General features: G+C 46.6%; 1 protein-coding gene across 1 annotated transcript in view; it reads right to left on the reverse strand.

The window, feature by feature from the left end:
* frem1a (Fras1 related extracellular matrix 1a) overlaps positions 1-27395 on the reverse strand; it is a gene marked incomplete at both ends in the record, with an annotated part of 264812 nt that overhangs the window by 72129 nt on the left and 165288 nt on the right. Inside the window, 7 exons of the mRNA XM_079257498.1 lie at positions 8028-8236; positions 8309-8476; positions 8568-8658; positions 8734-8930; positions 11290-11432; positions 11509-11853; positions 15683-15814. Of these exons, the coding sequence (XP_079113624.1) occupies positions 8028-8236; positions 8309-8476; positions 8568-8658; positions 8734-8930; positions 11290-11432; positions 11509-11853; positions 15683-15814 (1285 nt within the window). The remainder of the gene's footprint in view (positions 1-8027; positions 8237-8308; positions 8477-8567; positions 8659-8733; positions 8931-11289; positions 11433-11508; positions 11854-15682; positions 15815-27395) is intronic.

The raw sequence follows: 27395 nt of genomic DNA on the forward strand, positions 1-27395 counted from the left end.
GAATATCCCGTTCCTCCATATCATGATGAGAATCTCCCGTTCCACCTCATCACCATGAGAATCTCCCGTTCCACCTCATCATGATGAGAATCTCCCGTTCCACAGCATCACCATGAGAATCTCCCGTTCCACCTCATCATGATGAGAATCTCCCGTTCCACCTCATCACCATGAGAATCTCTTGTTCCACTTCATCACCATGAGAATCTCCCGTTCCACCTCATCACCATGAGAATCTCCCGTTCCACCTCATCACCATGAGAATCTCTTGTTTCACCTCATCACAATGAGAATCTCCCGTTCCAATTCATCACCATAAGAATCTCCCGTTCGACCTTATAACCATGAGAATCTCCCGTTCCACCTCATCACGATGAGAATCTCCCGTTCCACCTCATCACCATGAGAATCTCCCATTCCACCTCATCACCAGGAGAATCTCCCGTTCGACCTTATAACCATGAGAATCTCCCATTCCACCTCATCACCATGAGAATCTCCCGTTCCTCCTTATCATGATGAGAGTCTCCCGTTCCACCACATCACCATGAGAATATCCCGTTCCACCTCATCATGATGAGAATCTCCTGTTCCACCACATCACCACGAGAATCTCCCATTCCACCTCATCACCACGAGAATCTCCCGTTCCACCTCATCACCATGAGAATCTCCCGTTCCACCCCATCACGATGAGAAGCTTTTGTTCCAGCTCATCACCATGAGAATCTCCCGTTCGACCTTGTAACCATGAGAATCTCCCGTTCGACCTTATAACCATGAGAATCTCCCGTTCCAACTCATCACGATGAGAATCTCCCGTTCCACCTTATAACCATGAGAATCTCCCGTTCCACCTTATAACCATGAGAATATCCCGTTCCTCCATATCATGATGAGAATCTCCCGTTCCACCTCATCACCATGAGAATCTCCCGTTCCACCTCATCATGATGAGAATCTCCCGTTCCACCACATCACCATGAGAATCTCCCGTTCCACCTCATCATGATGAGAATCTCCCGTTCCACCTCAGCACCATGAGAATCTCTTGTTCCACTTCATCACCATGAGAATCTCCCGTTCCACCTCATCACCATGAGAATCTCCCGTTCCACCTCATCACCATGAGAATCTCTTGTTTCACCTCATCACAATGAGAATCTCCTGTTCCAATTCATCACCATAAGAATCTCCCGTTCGACCTTATAACCATGAGAATCTCCCGTTCCACCTCATCACCATGAGAATCTCCCGTTCCACCTCATCACCATGAGAATCTCCCATTCCACCTCATCACCAGGAGAATCTCCCGTTCGACCTTATAACCATGAGAATCTCCCGTTCCACCTCATCACGATGAAAATCTCCCGTTCCACCTCATCACCATGAGAATCTCCCATTCCACCTCATCACCATGAGAATCTCCCGTTCCTCCTGATCATGATGAGAATCTCCCGTTCCACCACATCACCATGAGAATATCCCATTCCACCTCATCATGATGAGAATCTCCTTTTCCACCACATCACCACGAGAATCTCCCATTCCACCTCATCACGATGAGAATCTCTTGTTCCACTTCATCACCATGAGAATCTCCCATTCCTCCATATCATAATGAGAATCTCCCGTTCCACCTCATCACCATGACAATCTCCCGTTCCACCTCATCACCATGAGAATCTCTGGTTTCACCTCATCACAATGAGAATCTCCCGTTCCAATTCATCACCATAAGAATCTCCCGTTCGACCTTATAACCATGAGAATCTCCCGTTCCACCGCATCACCATGAGAATCTCCCGTTCCACCACATCACCATGAGAATATCCCGTTCCACCTCATCACCATGAGAATCTCCCGTTCCACCTCATCACGATGAGAATCTCTTGTTCCACTTCATCACCATGAGAATCTCCCATTCCTCCATATCATAATGAGAATCTCCCGTTCCACCTCATCACCATGAGAATCTCCCGTTCCACCTCATCACCATGAGAATCTCCCGTTCCACCTCATCACCATGAGAATCTCCCGTTCCACCCCATCACGATGAGAAGCTTTTGTTCCAGCTCATCACCATGAGAATCTCCCGTTCGACCTTATAACCATGAGAATCTACCGTTCGACCTTATAACCATGAGAATCTCCCGTTCCACCTCATCACGATGAGAATCTCCCGTTCGACCTTATAACCATGAGAATCTCCCGTTCCACCTTATAACCATGAGAATATCCCGTTCCTCCATATCATGATGAGAATCTCCCGTTCCACCTCATCACCATGAGAATCTCCCGTTCCACCTCATTATGAGAGTCTCCAATTCCGCTTCATCATGATTGAATCTCCCGTTCCACCTCATCACCATAAGAATATCCCGTTCGACCTTATAACCATTAGAATCTCCCTTTTCACCACATCACCAAGAGAATCTACCGTTCCACCTCATCACCATGAGAATCTCCCGTTCCACATCATCACTATGAGAATCTCCCGTTCCACCTCATTATGAGAGTCTCCAATTCCACTTCATCATGATTGAATCTCCCGTTCCACCTCATCACCATGAGAATATCCCGTTCCACATCATCACCATGAGAATCTCCCGTTCCACCTCATTATGAGAGTCTCCAATTCCACTTCATCATGATTGAATCTCCCGTTCCACCTCATCACCATGAGAATATCCCGTTCCACCACATCACCATGAGAATCTCCCGTTCCACCACATCACCATGAGAATCTCCCGTTCCACCTCATCACAATGAGAATCTCCCGTTCCAACTCGTCACCATGAGAATCTCACGTTCCACCTCATCATGATGAGAATCTCCCTATCCTCCATATCATAATGAGAATCTCCCGTTCGACCATATAACCATGAGAATCTCCCGTTCCACCTCATCACCATGAGAATCTCGCGTTCCACCACATCACCATGACAATATCCCGTTCCACCTCATCACGATGAGAATCTCCCGTTCCACCTCATCATGATTAGAATCTCTTGTTCCACCTCATCACCATGAGAATCTGCCATTACACCTCATCACCATGAGAATCTGCCATTACACCTCATCACCACGAGAATCTCCCGTTCCACCTCATCATGATGAGAATCTCCCGTTCCACCACATCACCATGAGAATCTCCCGTTCCACCTCATCATGATGAGAATCTCCCGTTCCACCTCATCACCATGAGAATGTCTTGTTCCACTTCATCACCATGAGAATCTCCCGTTCCACCTCATCACCATGAGAATCTCCCGTTCCACCTCATCACCATGAGAATCTCTTGTTTCACCTCATCACAATGAGAATCTCCCGTTCCAATTCATCACCATAAGAATCTCCCGTTCGACCTTATAACCATGAGAATCTCCCGTTCCACCTCATCACGATGAGAATCTCCCGTTCCACCTAATCACCATGAGAATCTCCCATTCCACCTCATCACCAGGAGAATCTCCCGTTCGACCTTATAACCATGAGAATCTCCCGTTCCACCTCATCACGATGAAAATCTCCCGTTCCACCTCATCACCATGAGAATCTCCCATTCCACCTCATCACCATGAGAATCTCCCGTTCCTCCTCATCATGATGAGAATCTCCCGTTCCACCACTTCACCATGAGAATCTCCCGTTCCACCTCATCATGATGAGAATCTCCCGTTCCACCACATCACCATGAGAATATCCCGTTCCACCTCATCATGATGAGAATCTCCTGTTCCACCACATCACCACGAGAATCTCCCATTCCACCTCATCACGATGAGAATCTCTTGTTCCACTTCATCACCATGAGAATCTCCCATTCCTCCATATCATAATGAGAATCTCGCGTTCCACCTCATCACCATGAGAATCTCCCGTTCCACCTCATCACCATGAGAATCTCCCGTTCCACCTCATCACCATGAGAATCTCCCGTTCCACCCCATCATGATCAGAAGCTTTTGTTCCAGCTCATCACCATGAGAATCTCCCGATCGACCTTATAACCATGAGAATCTCCCGTTCGACCTTATAACCATGAGAATCTCCCGTTCCACCTTATAACAATGAGAATATCCCCTTCCTCCATATCATGATGAGAATCTCCCGTTCCACCTCATCACCATGAGAATCTCCCGTTCCACCTCATCATGATGAGAATCTCCCGTTCCACCACATCACCATGAGAATCTCCCGTTCCACCTCATCATGATGAGAATCTCCCGTTCCACCTCATCACCATGAGAATCTCCCGTTCCACTTCATCACCATGAGAATCTCCCGTTCCACCTCATCACCATGAGAATCTCCCGTTCCACCTCAACACCATGAGAATCTCTTGTTTCACCTCATCACAATGAGAATCTCCCGTTCCAATTCATCACCATAAGAATCTCCCGTTCGACTTTATAACCATGAGAATCTCCCGTTCCACCTCATCACGATGAGAATCTCCCGTTCCACCTCATCACCATGAGAATCTCCCATTCCACCTCATCACCAGGAGAATCTCCCGTTCGACCTTATAACCATGAGAATCTCCCGTTCCACCTCATCACGATGAAAATCTCCCGTTCCACCTCATCACCATGAGAATCTCCCATTCCACCTCATCACCATGAGAATCTCCCGTTCCTCCTTATCATGATGAGAATCTCCCGTTCCACCTCATCATGATGAGAATCTCCTGTTCAACCACATCACCACGAGAATCTCCCATTCCACCTCATCACGATGAGAATCTCTTGTTCCACTTCATCACCATGAGAATCTCCCATTCCTCCATATCATAATGAGAATCTCGCGTTCCACCTCATCACCATGAGAATCTCCCGTTCCACCTCATCACCATGAGAATCTCCCGTTCCACCCCATCACGATCAGAAGCTTTTGTTCCAGCTCATCACCATGAGAATCTCCCGATCGACCTTATAACCATGAGAATCTCCCGTTCGACCTTATAACCATGAGAATCTCCCGTTCCACCTTATAACAATGAGAATATCCCGTTCCTCCATATCATGATGAGAATCTCCCGTTCCACCTCATCACCATGAGAATCTCCCGTTCCACCTCATCATGATGAGAATCTCCCGTTCCACCACATCACCATGAGAATCTCCCGTTCCACCTCATCATGATGAGAATCTCCCGTTCCACCTCATCACCATGAGAATCTCTTGTTCCACTTCATCACCATGAGAATCTCCCGTTCCACCTCATCACCATGAGAATCTCCCGTTCCACCTCAACACCATGAGAATCTCTTGTTTCACCTCATCACAATGAGAATCTCCCGTTCCAATTCATCACCATAAGAATCTCCCGTTCGACCTTATAACCATGAGAATCTCCCGTTCCACCTCATCACGATGAGAATCTCCCGTTCCACCTCATCACCATGAGAATCTCCCATTCCACCTCATCACCAGGAGAATCTCCCGTTCGACCTTATAACCATGAGAATCTCCCGTTCCACCTCATCACGATGAAAATCTCCCGTTCCACCTCATCACCATGAGAATCTCCCATTCCACCTCATCACCATGAGAATCTCCCGTTCCTCCTTATCATGATGAGAATCTCCCGTTCCACCACATCACCATGAGAATATCCCGTTCCACCTCATCATGATGAGAATCTCCTGTTCAACCACATCACCACGAGAATCTCCCATTCCACCTCATCACGATGAGAATCTCTTGTTCCACTTCATCACCATGAGAATCTCCCATTCCTCCATATCATAATGAGAATCTCCCGTTCCACCTCATCACCATGAGAATCTCCCGTTCCACCTCATCACCATGAGAATCTCCCGTTCCACCTCATCACCATGATAATCTCCCGTTCCACCCCATCACGATGAGAAGCTTTTGTTCCAGCTCATCACCATGAGAATCTCCCGTTCGACCTTGTAACCATGAGAATCTCCCGTTCGACCTTATAACCATGAGAATCTCCCGTTCCAACTCATCACGATGAGAATCTCCCGTTCCACCTTATAACCATGAGAATCTCCCGTTCCACCTTATAACCATGAGAATATCCCGTTCCTCCATATCATGATGAGAATCTCCCGTTCCACCTCATCACCATGAGAATCTCCCGTTCCACCTCATCATGATGAGAATCTCCCGTTCCACCTCATCATGATGAGAATCTCCCGTTCCATCTCAGCACCATGAGAATCTCTTGTTCCACTTCATCACCATGAGAATCTCCCGTTCCACCTCATCACCATGAGAATCTCCCGTTCCACCTCATCATGATGAGAATCTCCTGTTCCACCACATCACCATGAGAATCTCCCATTCCACCTCATCATGATGAGAATCTCCCGTTCCACCTCATCACCATGAGAATCTCCCGTTCCACCTCATCACCATGAGAATCTCCCGTTCCACCTCATCACAATGAGAATCTCCCGTTCCACCACATCATGATGAGAATCTCCTGTTCCACCACATCACCATGAGAATCTCCCATTCCACCTCATCACCATGAGAATCTCCCGTTCCACCTCATCACCATGAGAATCTCCCGTTCCACCTCATCACCATGAGAATCTCCCGTTCCACCACATCATGATGAGAATCTCCTGTTCCACCTCATCAACATGAGAATCTCCCGTTCCACCTCATCACCATGAGAATCTCCCGTTCCACCACATCATGATGAGAATCTCCTGTTTCACCACATCACCATGAGAATCTCCCATTCCACCTCATCACAATGAGAATCTCCCGTTCCACCTCATCACCATGAGAATCTCCCGTTCCACCTCATCACCATGAGAATCTCCCGTTCCACCTCATCACCATGAGAATCTCCCGTTCCACCTCATCACCATGAGAATCTCCCGTTCCACCTCATCACCATGAGAATCTCCCGTTCCACCTCATCACCATGAGAATCTCCCGTTCCACCACATCATGATGAGAATCTCCTGTTTCACCACATCACCATGAGAATCTCCCATTCCACCTCATCACAATGAGAATCTCCCGTTCCACCTCATCACCATGAGAATCTCCCGTTCCACCTCATCACCATGAGAATCTCCCGTTCCACCTCATCACCATGAGAATCTCCCGTTCCACCTCATCACCATGAGAATCTCCCGTTCCACCTCATCACCATGAGAATCTCCCGTTCCACCTCATCACCATGAGAATCTCCCGTTCCATCCCAAAGCTGCTCTGCTGGATGTAGATCTGGTGACTGTGGAGGCCGTTGTAGGACAGTGAAGTCATTGTCATGGTGGAGATGATTTTAGCTTTGTGACATGGTGCATCATCCTGCTTGAAGTTTCCATCAGAAGATGCTCCACTGTGCTCAGAAAGGGATGGACATGGTCAGCAGCAGGACTCAGGTAGGCTGTGGAGGTTAAACCAGGTCCTCGTGGGACTAAGGGACCAAAGTGGAACCAGAAGCAGGATGGATCCATGTTGTCATGATGTTTCCAGCAGATTCTGATCCTACCATGTGAATGTGGAGCTGAACTGGAGACTCATCAGACCAGCAACGTTTCTCCATCTTCTATTGTCCAGTTCTGGTGAGTCTGTGTGAATTGTAGCCTCAGTTTCCTGTTCTTACTGACAGGAGGGAACCCAGTTCTGGTGGTTCTTCTGCTGGTTCTGGTCCAGATACCTGCTGCTGCTGGATGTTTTCTCTTCTTCAGACCCCTGGAAACCCTGGAGATGGTTGTGGTTGAAAATCCCAGTAAATACTCAGACCAGCAACCTGAAAATGTCTGTTCTTCATGCTCAAATGGAACTTCAGCAGGTCTACACGCTGCCGTCTGATTGGTTGGTTGGATATCTGTGTTAGAAAGCCGGTGAAGAGGTGGATCTTTTGATGTAAAGTAGTTGTTTTAGTCTCCCATTATTGCAGTGAAAACTGTCTTCCAAGTAGCAAACAGAAAATGGACTAAATTAAACCTACTGAAAGACTAGAAACACCTGTCTGGGTAGATTCTTCAGGTCTGAGCTCAAACCAGTAAATGTGGGGTGTCTGACCTAACTTTAAGGCTTTTCAGGTCTTGCAGAGTCAGGGTCTGTCCTGGTTTAAGTGGAAGGCCAGCAAGCCTCAGGGCACCATGCTCGGGTTCCTTCTGAAGCTCCACCTGCAAGACTTCTTCTCGTGAGTCCACATCTGACAGCAGAATGTGTTCAGGGCCCAGCCAGCGCTCCCCTCCCTCGTCTACCATCAAGAGGTTGGTGATAACCTGGAACAAAGTGCATGTCACCTTTCTGTATCTGCACACAAGGACTTTAACAGGAATGAAGATAAGATCCACCTGTGGAGGCTGGTTGTCCACTGGCATCACGGTGATGTTAAAGCAGATTCCAGACACTGTTTTCCCCAACCGGTTGGAGACAGAGAAAACAAACTGGATATACCGAGGGTAAGGACCGATGTCCAGGATTGGAGGCATGTATGCTACTTTCAAGAAGTTTACTGCATGCTAAGCAAAGCAGAAGAGAAAAAACTGGTTTGGTAAGAAGCAGACAGGCTGTGTAATTACAACATTTCTAACTGGAAAATAGGAGATTTACTTGCGTGAAGAGCCTCAGCACTGGTGCGTTGGAGTCTTTAACGAATCTGGGTATGCTGTCGACCAGGAATAACCGTCCTGCATCCAAACTGCTGGCCAGTAAGAAAACACACTTTTAAAAAAAGGATGCTTTGTTAGGGTGTGGAGGTGGAGGTTTATAAACTCACCCGTGAGTACCAGTGGAGAAAGGTGGAGTTGTAACTGTGAAAGTTAGCTCGCTGTCTGGTGACTCCTGGTCAACAAAGTGAAGCTGCTGTCGAGTGATATGGACCACCTCAGTCTCTTTCACCACAAGACATCGACTAGAACCAGGAACCTCCTTTGGTGGTTGGTCAGGAACAGGTTCAACATGAACCATCACCACCTAATATATGAATACACATAACTGAAATTGTTAATAAATAGACTGGTGACCGGTCCAGGTCTACCTGTGTCTGATGATTGCTTGGATACTCCAGCTGCCTGTGACCATTATTGGAAGAAGCGGTTAAGAAAATGGATGGATAGATTAATAAACAGAAACATTTTGACTGATTGGTACAGTATCACTATGGTCTAGATGACAGGCCAAATACCTGGCCTGGACCTGCTGCATCCAAAGGCTAATTTCCATCAGGTTACCATTTTTCTTAAAGGAAAAAGATAAAAATCAATGGATTTATCCTTGGCCTAAAGCAGAAAGTGAGCATGCCTGCTACGTAAACACCCATAGGGATACTATAACCTGATGATCTATCCATCCATCCATCCATCTAGAGCTGCAACAATCCAGTACTTTTGTAATCGAGTACTCTGTCGATTATTTCTTCAAGTAATCGAGTACTCTCACGATTTTTTTTATTATCATAATTTGTAAAACAAATACTAGAAACTCAACCAAAATATATCTATAAATGTGTATTTGTGAAGCTGTTGCATGTGTTGTTACTACCTAATGCAGGAGGAAAATGTTTCAAAATGTTATATTTTTCAAATGTTTTAAAAGTATCATATTTTAAAATGTGCCGACGTGTTTGTGCTCAATGTGTGGAGAAAAACTTCTCAACCGGTCGTGAATTTCTGCCTTTTAAAAGAATAAAAAGAAGAATTCCCGTAGAAAGAAGGAGTGACTTGTAAACATGTCCACAGTAAGAACTAGCCGATGTCTTGGTGGACGACACGCCTGTTAAAAGTGTGTCTGTTTAATCCGGAATAAAAGTTTGCTGCAGGAACAGAGGCTCCGCCACACGCTGCCTAAAACATGCGCTTTGACTCTGCGTGTGTGCAGGAGAGACAGATGAGGGACGGATTACCAGACGGTTAGCGTGCGTTAGCAGCCGACACCTCGCCATGCCTCATCACTGCTGACTGATATCACAGGTTAGAACTCTCTACATTTTACCAGCCGCTGCTGCTGGTGGAAATGTCTGTCATCAGTCCGGGTGAAACAGTCATACTGTACAGACACACCGTAGGCCACAGGTTCTGTTTTTATATATTTTATAAATGTCTAAAGATTTTATATATTTACTGAAGCAGTGATGTAGTCCCTCCGAACAGCACAGTGGTCTGAGAATGCCGCCATGATGCATAAATTAAAATACATCACCACGTGATATTAATTAAACGACGCCTCGAGGCATTTTATTTGCCTCGATCAATTTTTGTAATCGAGTTACCCGACTAATCGTTGCAGCCCTACATCCATCCCTCCTTCCATCAATCTATCCATCCATATCCTGAGTCAGATTGTGGAGTCAACAGTCTCGGCAGAGAGACAAAGACTTCTTTTTCTTGCCACTTCTTTAACATCCCAGAGTTAAGCCTCCCACCAGGCACCTTTCAGTTGAAGGTGATGCCCCAACCAAAGTAAAACAAATTCAGTTCCAGGGATAACCACTAGAGACAGCACACAGTTCTGGGACTCTGAAATAGTAGGAGACCTATCTGACAGTTACGTTGCATTTGGCAAGTTTCTGCTCCCAATCTGTTGCCATCCATTTACGCACCAGTGTTTGTCTCTGTAACAGGGAGGAAAAAAAGATGCCGGTGGTTGAGAACAAGGTCTGACAAGGTCAATGCGTTCTTCAAAGCTTTTCACCATTGTGCTTACCTCAGACCACGTTTTCGTGTTCTTATGAGTGCCACTAGCATTGAAGTAAATACTACAATTCATGCACACAATGCATTACCTTTCATTAACATAAATGGCCTACGTGTCAATCAAACTGGTGGTGTGGAAGTTAGATTTGATCAAGATCAACTTCTGCACCAGGTAAACAATGATTTTTGTTGCAGTAACATGGCTACTCTATCAACAACAGCAGTCAACAGCAGTCAGCTTGGACTGCAGAGATGGACTAATATAAGCAATGGGCTTCTTCTGAAGAGAGGCCTCCCCTGTCCTACACTGCAGCTATGTTAATCAGTGTAATAAATGTAGTCCCTTTTGCCATCGGCTGCTGTCTCCTCTCTGGAGCATCAAGATAGTATAAATACTCCACAACAGTGGCAGCCATAAAATTTACATTAACAGCAAGTATATACCAGTCCTGAGACTGGAGCCCTGCATCTGACCCTCACAACACTGAGCCAAAAGAAGCCCACACTCGGCCCAGATGTGTCTACAGTTTAGGAACTGTGTCTTTAGAGGGCACTGGGTCAAATTTTAGGTAATGACTTGCTATGGTCTGGAATGAACAACCAGAAATGAAGATAAGTGTTTAAAGGTGTGTTAGAGTTACCTGAGGTTCTGACAGGTTGGGTGGATCGTGGAAGTCAGACAGCACCACCTCAAAGAAATCATCAAAGACTTCATTCCCAAGGTGGCGATAATAAACTTTGGACTGAGAAAGGTCCCTCTGGAGAAAGTGTGTGACTGGGTAGCCTGAAGTAAAACCAACAAAACACAGCCACATTATTAGTGTGATGAGACAAAAAGAAAAAGAAGAAGTCTCTCATACCCATCAGTCCTGGTCCAGGGATTTTCATCACCTCTCCAGCCTGTGGGAGACGTGTAATGTTAAAGAGGATGTAGTCATCACTGGAGTCCATGTCTGAAGCCTGGAGGGTGGAGCCCCTCAGCAGAGCCGTGTGGCCCTCAGGGACCTCCAGCAGCATGTTGGTGATCAGAAAAGGAGGGCTGTCATCTTTAGGGAGGATCTTGATGGGAAATTTGTGTCGAGTCTGATGGTGGCCGTCAGTGATGCGAAAGATGATGAAGTCCTTAGTAGAGTCACTGTCGTCATGGTGATAACGAACTACCCCTGCTTTTATGTCACTGACGGTGAGCATAAAGCCTTTTCCTCCTAGAGTCAGTGACAAACAAAGAAATAAAGAAAAAAGAACAAGGGAGTTTAGTGAAGCAGTCCATCACGGGATACACCTGGACAAGTCACCAGTCCATCACGGGATACACCTGGACAAGTCACCAGTCCATCACGGGACACACCTGGACAGGTCACCAGTCCATCACGGGATACACCTGGACAAGTCACCAGTCCATCACGGGACACACCTGGACAGGTCACCAGTCCATCACGGGACACACCTGGACAAGTCACCAGTCCATCACGGGATACACCTGGACAAGTCACCAGTCCATCACGGGACACACCTGGACAGGTCACCAGTCCATCACGGGATACACCTGGACAAGTCACCAGTCCATCACGGGATACACCTGGACAAGTCACCAGTCCATCACAGGATACACCTGGACAAGTCACCAGTCCATCACGGGACACACCTAGACAAGTCACCAGTCCATCACGGGACACACCTGGACAAGTCACCAGTCCATCACGGGACACACCTAGACAAGTCACCAGTCCATCACGGGACACACATGGACAAGTCACCAGTCCATCACGGGACACACCTGGACAAGTCACCAGTCCATCACGGGACACACCTGGACAAGTCACCAGTCCATCACGGGACACACCTAGACAAGTCACCAGTCCATCACGGGACACACCTGGACAAGTCACCAGTCCATCATGGGACACACCTCGACAAGCAACCAGTCCATCACGGCATACACCTAGACAAGTCACCAGTCCATCACGGGATACACCTGGACAAGTCACCAGTCCATCACGGGACACACCTGGACAAGCAACCAGTCCATCACGGGACACACCTAGACAAGTCACCAGTCCATCACGGGACACACCTAGACAAGTCACCAGTCCATCACGGGACACACCTGGACAAGTCACCAGTCCATCACGGGACACACCTGGACAAGTCACCAGTCCATCACGGGACACACCTAGACAAGTCACCAGTCCATCACGGGACACACCTGGACAAGTCACCAGTCCATCATGGGACACACCTCGACAAGCAACCAGTCCATCACGGGATACACCTGGACAAGTCACCAGTCCATCACGGCATACACCTAGACAAGTCACCAGTCCATCACGGGACACACCTGGACAGGTCACCAGTCCATCACAGGATACACCTGGACAAGTCACCAGTCCATCACGGGATACACCTGGACAGGTCACCAGTCCATGACGGGATACACCTGGACAAGTCACCAGTCCATCACGGGATACACCTGGACAAGTCACCAGTCCATCACGGGATACACCTGGACAAGTCACCAGTCCATCACGGGATACACCTGGACAAGTCACCAGTCCATCACGGGACACACCTAGACAAGTCACCAGTCCATCACGGGACACACCTGGACAAGTCACCAGTCCATCACGGGACACACCTAGACAAGTCACCAGTCCATCACGGGACACACCTGGACAAGTCACCAGTCCATCACGGGACACACCTGGACAAGTCACCAGTCCATCACGGGACACACCTAGACAAGTCACCAGTCCATCACGGGACACACCTGGACAAGTCACCAGTCCATCACGGGACACACCTGGACAAGCAACCAGTCCATCACGGGATACACCTAGACAAGTCACCAGTCCATCACGGGATACACCTGGACAAGCAACCAGTCCATCACGGCATACACCTAGACAAGTCACCAGTCCATCACGGGATACACCTGGACAAGTCACCAGTCTATCACGGGACACACCTGGACAAGTCACCAGTCCATCACAGGACACACCTAGACAAGTCACCAGTCCATCACTGGACACACCTGGACAAGTCACCAGTCCATCACAGGACACACCTAGACAAGTCACCAGTCCATCACGGGACACACCTAGACAAGTCACCAGTCCATCACGGGACACACCTAGACAAGTCACCAGTCCATCACGGGATACACCTGGACAGGTCACCAGTCCATCACGGGATACACCTGGACAGGTCACCAGTCCATCACGGGATACACCTAGACAAGTCACCAGTCCATCACGGGACACACCTGGACAAGTCACCAGTCCATCACGGGACACACCTGGACAAGTCACCAGTCCATCACGGGACACACCTGGACAAGTCACCAGTCCGTCACGGGACACACCTAGACAAGTCACCAGTCCATCACGGGACACACCTGGACAAGTCACCAGTCCATCACGGGACACACCTGGACAAGCAACCAGTCCATCACGGGATACACCTAGACAAGTCACCAGTCCATCACGGGATACACCTGGACAAGCAACCAGTCCATCACGGCATACACCTAGACAAGTCACCAGTCCATCACGGGATACACCTGGACAAGTCACCAGTCTATCACGGGACACACCTGGACAAGTCACCAGTCCATCACAGGACACACCTAGACAAGTCACCAGTCCATCACGGGACACACCTAGACAAGTCACCAGTCCATCACGGGACACACCTGGACAAGTCACCAGTCCATCACGGGATACACCTGGACAAGTCACCAGTCCATCACGGGATACACCTGGACAAGTCACCAGTCCATCACGGGACACACCTAGACAAGTCACCAGTCCATCACGGGACACACCTAGACAAGTCACCAGTCCATCACGGGACACACCTAGACAAGTCACCAGTCCATCACGGGACACACCTAGACAAGTCACCAGTCCATCACGGGACACACCTAGACAAGTCACCAGTCCATCACGGGATACACCTGGACAGGTCACCAGTCCATCACGGGATACACCTGGACAAGTCACCAGTCCATCACGGGATACACCTGGACAAGTCACCAGTCCATCACGGGATACACCTGGACAAGCAACCAGTCCATCACGGGATACACCTGGACAAGCAACCAGTCCATCACGGGACACACCTGGACAAGCAACCAGTCCATCACGGGATACACCTGGACAAGCAACCAGTCCATCACGTTGGAGATGGTTCAGACGGATCTGCAAGAGATGGTTCAGACGGATCTGCTGGAGATGGCTCAGATTGATCCGCTGGAGATGGTTCAGGTGGATCTGCTAGAGATGGTTCAGGTGGATCTGGTGAAGGTGGTTCAGGTGGATCTGGTTCTGAAGAAACCCCAGAAGGGATTTCTGAACCTGGGTCTCCACTTCAGGTTTTCCAGACATCTTGCAGTTTTTTTCCAGTTCATGAGATTGTTCAGATGTTTGACTCTCTGCCTGATGACAGGCCTGGTTTTTAGTTCCAGGCAGAATATCAGTGACTTCAGACTCTGACTGACATGGACAGAAATCTGTATCTTTCCTAAGAACCAAAGGTTCTGCAGTGATTTCCATTGGTATCTCCAGTCCACCCCCATTGTTTAAAAGTCTACCTCTGCTACTGGCAGCCAGACGAGGTACTTGGAAGAGGAGAGCAGTCAGTAGCTGAATCATAGTTTTCCTACTTTAGCTGCGTAATTGCACCACAAACCATCATGCAGGGACTTACAATGACACTGTTTCTGGCTAGCTGCAGTAGAATATAGGGAAGGGTGCAAATAACACTTTACGGACCATTTCCCTGAAGCTAGCCTGCTATTTAACTAGCTCTGTGACAAGGTTACTTGCAAAGGAAACAATGAATTTTAAACTCTTTGATCATACAATATTTCTACTCATTCTGGAGTAATTTTCTTTCTCTGAGCAGGACAATATAAATCAAAAACCTGTGACATGAAAAAGCCAGGATTTAGTCTACCTCTCGGGCATGGAAGCATCTTAGTGTCCAGATACAACTGGTGAAATATGAGGTTTTGGTTTGGCATAATGTCAATACCTCTTACGGTTAGCCGTCCATGCTGCAGACCATCAACTGTGATCATACGAACGCCATTCAGGTTGTCGTTATCAACAATCTGGAGCTGGTCCCACGTAATTGGACGAGACTGACCCTCTAACAGGCTAAGACCTGGAAAAGAGAGTTGTTGAGAAAAATTGACGTTTAAAAACAAGTCATTTCTCATCCTTTAAAACATAAAAGAAGAAATAGAAGCATATCTTTGTATCATATCCGATGCGTACTGTTTGGGATCTATTTCATCACATTTTGGTAATAACTTTGTTTAAAACCCTGCTGTACCCAGAGACGGTGGCTAGAGTCTAATTCAGGCACACATTAAGCGATTTCAGACTCGTGATTTGAAACTTGTTTTATTTTTTAAATGTTTCCTTTCTGATCTCCTGAACGGCTTTCGTAAAAACAAAAACAAACCCAGGAATGTGGATCTGCCACATCCATGTTCATACTGCTTAAAACACACCTGGAGAGGTAAGTCACCATGACAGCCGGTGTTAGCATATGCGGTATGTTAGCATCTATGTTAGCAACAGGCATAGCGTCATGTTAAACTGGGACCAGTAGACCATCAGACCAGACAATGTTAAACTGGGACCAGTAGACCATCAGACCAGACAATGTTAAACTGGGACCAGTGGACCATCAGACCAGACAACGTTAAACTGGGACCAGTAGACCATCAGACCAGACAACTTTAAACTGGGACCAGTAGACCATCAGACCAGATAACATTAAACTTGGACCAGTGGACCATCAGACCAGAAAACGTTAAACTGGGACCAGTAGACCATCAGACCAGATGACATCAAATTGGGACCAGTATACCATCAAACCAGACAACGTTAAACTGGGACAAGTAGACCATCAGACCAGATAACATTAAACTGGGACCAGTAGACCATCAGACCAGATAACATCAAACTGGGACCAGTAGACCATCAGACCAGAAAACGTTAAACTGGGACCAGTAGACCATCAGACCAGATAACATCAAACTGGGACCAGTAGACCATCAGACCAGATAACGTTAAACTGGGACCAGTAGACCATCAGACCAGATAACATCAAACTGGGACCAGTAGACCATCAGACCAGAAAACATCAAACTGGGACCAGTAGACCATCAGACCAGATAACATTAAACTGGGACCAGTAGACCATCAGACCAGATAACATCAAACTGGGACCAGTAGACCATCAGACCAGATAACATCAAACTGGGACCAGTAGACCATCAGACCAGATAACATCAAACTGGAACCAGTAGACCATCAGACCAGATAACATCAAACTGGGACCAGTAGACCATCAGACCAGAAAACGTTAAACTGGGACCAGTAGACCATCAGACCAGATAACATCGAACTGGGACCAGTAGACCATCAGACCAGAAAACGTTAAACTGGGACCAGTAGACCAACAGACAAGATAACATTAACGTGGACCAGTAGACCATCAGACCAGAAAACATTAAACTGGGACAAGTGAACCATACAACATTAAACTGGGACCAGTGAACCATCAGACCAGATAACATTAAACTGGGACCAGTAGACCATCAGACCAGATAACATTAAACTGGGACCAGTAGACCATCAGACCAGATAACATCAAACTGGGACCAGTAGACCATCAGACGAGAAAACATTAAACTGGGAGAGGTAAACCATCAGACCAGACAATGTTAAACTGGGACCAGTGGACCATCAGACCAGATAACATTGAACTGGGACCAGTAGACCATCAGACCAGATAACATCAAACTGGGACCAGTAGACCATCAGACCAGACAATGTTAAACTGGGACCAGTAGACCATCAGACCAGACAATGTTAAACTGGGACCAGTGGACCATCAGACCAGACAACGTTAAACTGGGACCAGTAGACCATCAGACCAGACAACTTTAAACTGGGACCAGTAGACCATCAGACCAGATAACATTAAACTTGGACCAGTGGACCATCAGACCAGAAAACGTTAAACTGGGACCAGTAGACCAACAGACCAGATAACATTAACGGGGACCAGTAGACCATCAGACCAGAAAACGTTAAACTGGGACCAGTAGACCATCAGACCAGATACTATCAAACTGGGACCAGTAGACCATCAAACCAGACAACGTTAAACTGGGACCAGTAGACCATCAGACCAGATAACATTAAACTGGGACCAGTAGACCATCAGATCAGAAAACATCAAACTGGGACCAGTAGACCATCAGACCAGAAAACGTTAAACTGGGACCAGTAGACCATCAGACCAGATAACATCAAACTGGGACCAGTAGACCATCAGACCAGATAACGTTAAACTGGGACCAGTAGACCATCAGACCAGATAACATCAAACTGGGACCAGTAGACCATCAGACCAGATAACATCAAACTGGGACCAGTAGACCATCAGATCAGAAAACGTTAAACTGGGACCAGTAGACCATCAGACCAGATAACATCAAACTGGGACAGTAGACCATCAGACCAGATAACATCAAACTGGGACCAGTAGACCATCAGACCAGATAACATCAAACTGGGACCAGTAGACCATCAGACCAGAAAACGTTAAACTGGGACCAGTAGACCATCAGACCAGATAACATCGAACTGGGACCAGTAGACCATCAGACCAGAAAACGTTAAACTGGGACCAGTAGACCAACAGACAACATAACATCAAACTGGGACAAGTAGACCATCAGACCAGATAACATTGAACTGGGACCAGTAGACCATCAGACCAGACAATGTTAAACTGGGACCAGTAGACCATCAGACCAGACAATGTTAAACTGGGACCAGTGGACCATCAGACCAGACAACGTTAAACTGAGACCAGTAGACCATCAGACCAGACAACTTTAAACTGGGACCAGTAGACCATCAGACCAGATAACATTAAACTTGGACCAGTGGACCATCAGACCAGAAAACGTTAAACTGGGACCAGTAGACCAACAGACCAGATAACATTAACGGGGACCAGTAGACCATCAGACCAGAAAACGTTAAACTGGGACCAGTAGACCATCAGACCAGACAACGTTAAACTGGGACAAGTGGACCATCAGACCAGATAACATTAAACTGGGACCAGTAGACCATCAGATCAGATAACATCAAACTGGGACCAGTAGACCATCAGACCAGAAAACGTTAAACTGGGACCAGTAGACCATCAGACCAGATAACATCAAACTGGGACCAGTAGACCATCAGACCAGATAACGTTAAACTGGGACCAGTAGACCATCAGACCAGATAACATCAAACTGGGACCAGTAGACCATCAGACCAGATAACATCAAACTGGGACCAGTAGACCATCAGATCAGAAAACGTTAAACTGGGACCAGTAGACCATCAGACCAGATAACATCAAACTGGGACAAGTAGACCATCAGACCAGATAACATCAAACTGGGACCAGTAGACCATCAGACCAGATAACATCAAACTGGGACCAGTAGACCATCAGACCAGATAACATCGAACTGGGACCAGTAGACCATCAGACCAGAAAATGTTAAACTGGGACCAGTAGACCAACAGACAACATAACATCAAACTGGGACAAGTAGACCATCAGACCAGATAACATCAAACTGGGACCAGTAGACCATCAGACCAGAAAACGTTAAACTGGGACCAGTAGACCATCAGACCAGATAACATCAAACTGGGACCAGTAGACCATCAAACCAGACAATGTTAAACTGGGACCAGTAGACCATCAGACCAGATAACATCAAACTGGGACCAGTAGACCATCAGACCAGATAACGTTAAACTGGGACCAGTAGACCATCAGACCAGATAACATCAAACTGGGACCAGTAGACCATCAGACCAGATAACATCAAACTGGGACCAGTAGACCATCAGACCAGATAACATTGAACTGGGACCAGTAGACCATCAGACCAGATAACATCAAACTGGGACCAGTAGACCATCAGACCAGACAATGTTAAACTGGGACCAGTAGACCATCAGACCAGACAATGTTAAACTGGGACCAGTGGACCATCAGACCAGACAACGTTAAACTGGGACCAGTAGACCATCAGACCAGACAACTTTAAACTGGGACCAGTAGACCATCAGACCAGATAACATTAAACTTGGACCAGTGGACCATCAGACCAGAAAACGTTAAACTGGGACCAGTAGACCAACAGACCAGATAACATTAACGGGGACCAGTAGACCATCAAACCAGACAACGTTAAACTGGGACCAGTAGACCATCAGACCAGATAACATTAAACTGGGACCAGTAGACCATCAGATCAGATAACATCAAACTGGGACCAGTAGACCATCAGACCAGAAAACGTTAAACTGGGACCAGTAGACCATCAGACCAGATAACATCAAACTGGGACCAGTAGACCATCAGACCAGATAACGTTAAACTGGGACCAGTAGACCATCAGACCAGATAACATCAAACTGGGACCAGTAGACCATCAGACCAGATAACATCAAACTGGGACCAGTAGACCATCAGATCAGAAAACGTTAAACTGGGACCAGTAGACCATCAGACCAGATAACATCAAACTGGGACAGTAGACCATCAGACCAGATAACATCAAACTGGGACCAGTAGACCATCAGACCAGATAACATCAAACTGGGACCAGTAGACCATCAGACCAGAAAACGTTAAACTGGGACCAGTAGACCATCAGACCAGATAACATCGAACTGGGACCAGTAGACCATCAGACCAGAAAACGTTAAACTGGGACCAGTAGACCAACAGACAACATAACATCAAACTGGGACAAGTAGACCATCAGACCAGATAACATTGAACTGGGACCAGTAGACCATCAGACCAGATAACATCAAACTGGGACCAGTAGACCATCAGACCAGACAATGTTAAACTGGGACCAGTAGACCATCAGACCAGACAATGTTAAACTGGGACCAGTAGACCATCAGACCAGACAACTTTAAACTGGGACCAGTAGACCATCAGACCAGATAACATTAAACTTGGACCAGTGGACCATCAGACCAGAAAACGTTAAACTGGGACCAGTAGACCAACAGACCAGATAACATTAACGGGGACCAGTAGACCATCAGACCAGAAAACGTTAAACTGGGACCAGTAGACCATCAGACCAGACAACGTTAAACTGGGACAAGTAGACCATCAGACCAGATAACATTAAACTGGGACCAGTAGACCATCAGATCAGATAACATCAAACTGGGACCAGTAGACCATCAGACCAGAAAACGTTAAACTGGGACCAGTAGACCATCAGACCAGATAACATCAAACTGGGACCAGTAGACCATCAGACCAGATAACGTTAAACTGGGACCAGTAGACCATCAGACCAGATAACATCAAACTGGGACCAGTAGACCATCAGACCAGATAACATCAAACTGGGACCAGTAGACCATCAGATCAGAAAACGTTAAACTGGGACCAGTAGACCATCAGACCAGATAACATCAAACTGGGACAAGTAGACCATCAGACCAGATAACATCAAACTGGGACCAGTAGACCATCAGACCAGATAACATCAAACTGGGACCAGTAGACCATCAGACCAGAAAACGTTAAACTGGGACCAGTAGACCATCAGACCAGATAACATTAAACTGGGAAAAGTGAACCAGACAACGTTAAACTGGGACCAGTGAACCATCAGACCAGATAAAATTAAACTGGGACCAGTAGACCATAAGATCAGATAACATCAAACTGGGACCAGTAGACCATCAGACCAGAAAACATTAAACTGGGACCAGTAGACCATCAGACCAGATAACACTAAACTGGGACCAGTAGACCATCAGACAAGAAAACGTTAAACTGGGACAGGTAGACCATCAGACCAGACAACATTAAACTGGGAACAGAAGACCATCAGACCAGATAACATTAAACCGGAACCAGTAGACCATCAGACCAGATAACATCAAACTGGGACCAGTAGACCATCAGACCAGACAACGTTAAACTGGGACCAGTAGACCATCAGACCAGAAAACGTTAAACTAGGACCAGTAGACCAACAGACCAGATAACATTAACGGGGACCAGTAGACCATCAGACCAGAAAACGTTAAACTGTGACCAGTAGACCATCAGACCACATAAAATCAAACTGGGACCAGAAGACCATCAGACCAGAAAACATTAAACTGGGACCAGTAGACCATCAGACCAGATAACATCAAACTGGGACCAGTAGACCATCAGACCAGATAACATCAAACTGGGACCAGTAGACCATCAGACCAGAAAACGTTAAACTTGGAGAAGTAGACCATCAGACCAGAAAACGTTAAACTGGGACCAGTAGACCAGACAACATTAAACTTGGACCAGTAGACCATCAGACCAGATAACATCAAACTGGGACCAGTAAACCAGACAATGTTAAACTGGGACCAGTAGACCATCAGACCAGATAACATCAAACTGGGACCAGTAGACCATCGGCCCAGACAAGGTTAAACTGGGACCAGTAGACCATCAGACCAGACAACGTTAAACTGGGACCAGTAGACCATCAGACCAGACAACGTTAAACTGGGACCAGTAGACCATCAGGCCAGAAAACGTTAAACTGGGACCAGTAGACCAACAGACCAGATAACATTAACGGGGACCAGTAGACCATCAGACCAGACAACGTTAAACTGGGAACAGAAGACCATCAGACCAGATAACATTAAACCGGGACCAGTAGACCATCAGACCAGAAAACATCAAACTGGGACCAGTAGACGATCAGACCAGATAACATCAAACTGGGACCAGTAGACCATCAGACCAGATAACATCAAACTGGGACCAGTAGACCATCAGACCAGACAACTTTAAACTGGGACCAGTAGACCATCAGACCAGATAACATTAAACTTGGACCAGTGGACCATCAGACCAGAAAACGTTAAACTGGGACCAGTAGACCAACAGACCAGAAAACGTTAAACTGGGACCAGTAGACCATCAGACCAGATAACATCAAACTGGGACCAGTAGACCATCAAACCAGACAACGTTAAACTGGGACAAGTAGACCATCAGACCAGAAAACGTTAAACTGGGACCAGTAGACCATCAGACCAGATAACATCAAACTGGGACCAGTAGACCATCAAACCAGACAACGTTAAACTGGGACAAGTAGACCATCAGACCAGATAACATTAAACTGGGACCAGTAGACCATCAGATCAGATAACATCAAACTGGGACCAGTAGACCATCAGACCAGAAAACGTTAAACTGGGACCAGTAGACCATCAGACCAGATAACATCAAACTGGGACCAGTAGACCATCAGACCAGATAACGTTAAACTGGGACCAGTAGACCATCAGACCAGATGACATCAAACTGGGACCAGTAGACCATCAGACCAGATAACATCAAACTGGGACCAGTAGACCATCAGATCAGAAAACGTTAAACTGGGACCAGTAGACCATCAGACCAGATAACATCAAACTGGGACCAGTAGACCATCAGACCAGATAACATCAAACTGGAACCAGTAGACCATCAGACCAGATAACATCAAACTGGGACCAGTAGACCATCAGACCAGAAAACGTTAAACTGGGACCAGTAGACCATCAGACCAGATAACATAGAACTGGGACCAGTAGACCATCAGACCAGAAAACGTTAAACTGGGACCAGTAGACCAACAGACAACATAACATTAACGGGGAACAGTAGACCATCAGACCAGATAACATTAAACTGGGAAAAGTGAACCAGACAACGTTACTGGGACCAGTGAACCATCAGACCAGATAAAATTAAACTGGGACCAGTAGACCATCAGATCAGATAACATCAAACTGGGACCAGTAGACCATCAGACCAGAAAACATTAAACTGGGACCAGTAGACCATCAGACCAGATAACACTAAACTGGGACCAGTAGACCAACAGACCAGATAACATTAACGGGGACCAGTAGACCATCAGACCAGAAAACGTTAAACTGTGACCAGTAGACCATCAGACCACATAAAATCAAACTGGGACCAGAAGACCATCAGACCAAAAAACATTAAACTGGGACCAGTAGACCATCAGACCAGATAACATCAAACTGGGACCAGTAGACCATCAGACCAGATAACATCAAACTGGGACCAGTAGACCATCAGATCAGAAAACGTTAAACTGGGACCAGTAGACCATCAGACCAGATAACATCAAACTGGGACCAGTAGACCATCAGACCAGATAACATCAAACTGGAACCAGTAGACCATCAGACCAGATAACATCAAACTGGGACCAGTAGACCATCAGACCAGATAACATTAAACTGGGACAAGTAGACCATCAGACCAGAAAACGTTAAACTGGGACCAGTAGACCATCAGACCAGATAACATCAAACTGGGACCAGTAGACCATCAAACCAGACAACGTTAAACTGGGACAAGTAGACCATCAGACCAGATAACATTAAACTGGGACCAGTAGACCATCAGATCAGATAACATCAAACTGGGACCAGTAGACCATCAGACCAGAAAACGTTAAACTGGGACCAGTAGACCATCAGACCAGATAACATCAAACTGGGACCAGTAGACCATCAGACCAGATAACGTTAAACTGGGACCAGTAGACCATCAGACCAGATGACATCAAACTGGGACCAGTAGACCATCAGACCAGATAACATCAAACTGGGACCAGTAGACCATCAGATCAGAAAACGTTAAACTGGGACCAGTAGACCATCAGACCAGATAACATCAAACTGGGACCAGTAGACCATCAGACCAGATAACATCAAACTGGAACCAGTAGACCATCAGACCAGATAACATCAAACTGGGACCAGTAGACCATCAGACCATAAAACGTTAAACTGGGACCAGTAGACCATCAGACCAGATAACATAAAACTGGGACCAGTAGACCATCAGACCAGAAAACGTTAAACTGGGACCAGTAGACCAACAGACAACATAACATTAACGGGGAACAGTAGACCATCAGACCAGATAACATTAAACTGGGAAAAGTGAACCAGACAACGTTACTGGGACCAGTGAACCATCAGACCAGATAAAATTAAACTGGGACCAGTAGACCATCAGATCAGATAACATCAAACTGGGACCAGTAGACCATCAGACCAGAAAACATTAAACTGGGACCAGTAGACCATCAGACCAGATAACACTAAACTGGGACCAGTAGACCAACAGACCAGATAACATTAACGGGGACCAGTAGACCATCAGACCAGATAACGTTAAACTGGGACCAGTAGACCATCAGACCAGATAACATCAAACTGGGACCAGTAGACCATCAGACCAGATAACATCAAACTGGGACCAGTAGACCATCAGATCAGAAAACGTTAAACTGGGACCAGTAGACCATCAGACCAGATAACATCAAACTGGGACAAGTAGACCATCAGACCAGATAACATCAAACAGGGACCAGTAGACCATCAGACCAGAAAACATTAACGGGGAACAGTAGACCATCAGACCAGATAACATTAAACTGGGAAAAGTGAACCAGACAACGTTACTGGGACCAGTGAACCATCAGACCAGATAAAATTAAACTGGGACCAGTAGACCATCAGATCAGATAACATCAAACTGGGACCAGTAGACCATCAGACCAGAAAACATTAAACTGGGACCAGTAGACCATCAGACCAGATAACACTAAACTGGGACCAGTAGACCAACAGACCAGATAACATTAACGGGGACCAGTAGACCATCAGACCAGAAAACGTTAAACTGTGACCAGTAGACCATCAGACCACATAAAATCAAACTGGGACCAGAAGACCATCAGACCAGAAAACATTAAACTGGGACCAGTAGACCATCAGACCAGATAACATCAAACTGGGACCAGTAGACCATCAGACCAGATAACATCAAACTGGGACCAGTAGACCATCAGATCAGAAAACGTTAAACTGGGACCAGTAGACCATCAGACCAGATAACATCAAACTGGGACCAGTAGACCATCAGACCAGATAACATCAAACTGGAACCAGTAGACCATCAGACCAGATAACATCAAACTGGGACCAGTAGACCATCAGACCAGATAACATTAAACTGGGACAAGTAGACCATCAGACCAGAAAACGTTAAACTGGGACCAGTAGACCATCAGACCAGATAACATCAAACTGGGACCAGTAGACCATCAAAGCAGACAACGTTAAACTGGGACAAGTAGACCATCAGACCAGATAACATTAAACTGGGACCAGTAGACCATCAGATCAGATAACATCAAACTGGGACCAGTAGACCATCAGACCAGAAAACGTTAAACTGGGACCAGTAGACCATCAGACCAGATAACATCAAACTGGGACCAGTAGACCATCAGACCAGATAACGTTAAACTGGGACCAGTAGACCATCAGACCAGATGACATCAAACTGGGACCAGTAGACCATCAGACCAGATAACATCAAACTGGGACCAGTAGACCATCAGATCAGAAAACGTTAAACTGGGACCAGTAGACCATCAGACCAGATAACATCAAACTGGGACCAGTAGACCATCAGACCAGATAACATCAAACTGGAACCAGTAGACCATCAGACCAGATAACATCAAACTGGGACCAGTAGACCATCAGACCAGAAAACGTTAAACTGGGACCAGTAGACCATCAGACCAGATAACATAGAACTGGGACCAGTAGACCATCAGACCAGAAAACGTTAAACTGGGACCAGTAGACCATCAGATCAGATAACATCAAACTGGGACCAGTAGACCATCAGACCAGAAAACATTAAACTGGGACCAGTAGACCATCAGACCAGATAACACTAAACTGGGACCAGTAGACCAACAGACCAGATAACATTAACGGGGACCAGTAGACCATCAGACCAGATAACGTTAAACTGGGACCAGTAGACCATCAGACCAGATAACATCAAACTGGGACCAGTAGACCATCAGACCAGATAACATCAAACTGGGACCAGTAGACCATCAGATCAGAAAACGTTAAACTGGGACCAGTAGACCATCAGACCAGATAACATCAAACTGGGACAAGTAGACCATCAGACCAGATAACATCAAACTGGGACCAGTAGACCATCAGACCAGATAACATCAAACTGGGACCCGTAGACCATCAGACCAGAAAACGTTAAACTGGGACCAGTAGACCATCAGACCAGATAACATCGAACTGGGACCAGTAGACCATCAGAAAAGAAAACGTTAAACTGGGACCAGTAGACCAACAGACAACATAACATCAAACTGGGACAAGTAGACCATCAGACAACATAACATCAAACTGGGACAAGTAGACCATCAGACCAGATAACATCAAACTGGGACCAGTAGACCATCAGACCAGATAACATCAAACTGGGACCAGTAGACCATCAGACCAGAAAACGTTAAACTGGGACCAGTAGACCATCAGACCAGATAACATCGAACTGGGACCAGTAGACCATCAGACCAGAGAACGTTAAACTGGGACCAGTAGACCATCAGACCAGAAAACGTTAAACTAGGACCAGTAGACCAACAGACCAGATAACATTAACGGGGACCAGTAGACCATCAGACCAGAAAACGTTAAACTGTGACCAGTAGACCATCAGACCACATAAAATCAAACTGGGACCA

Source organism: Telmatherina bonti (genome assembly GCF_933228915.1).
Source record: "Telmatherina bonti genome assembly, chromosome: 18".
Lineage (NCBI taxonomy): Eukaryota > Metazoa > Chordata > Actinopteri > Atheriniformes > Telmatherinidae > Telmatherina > Telmatherina bonti.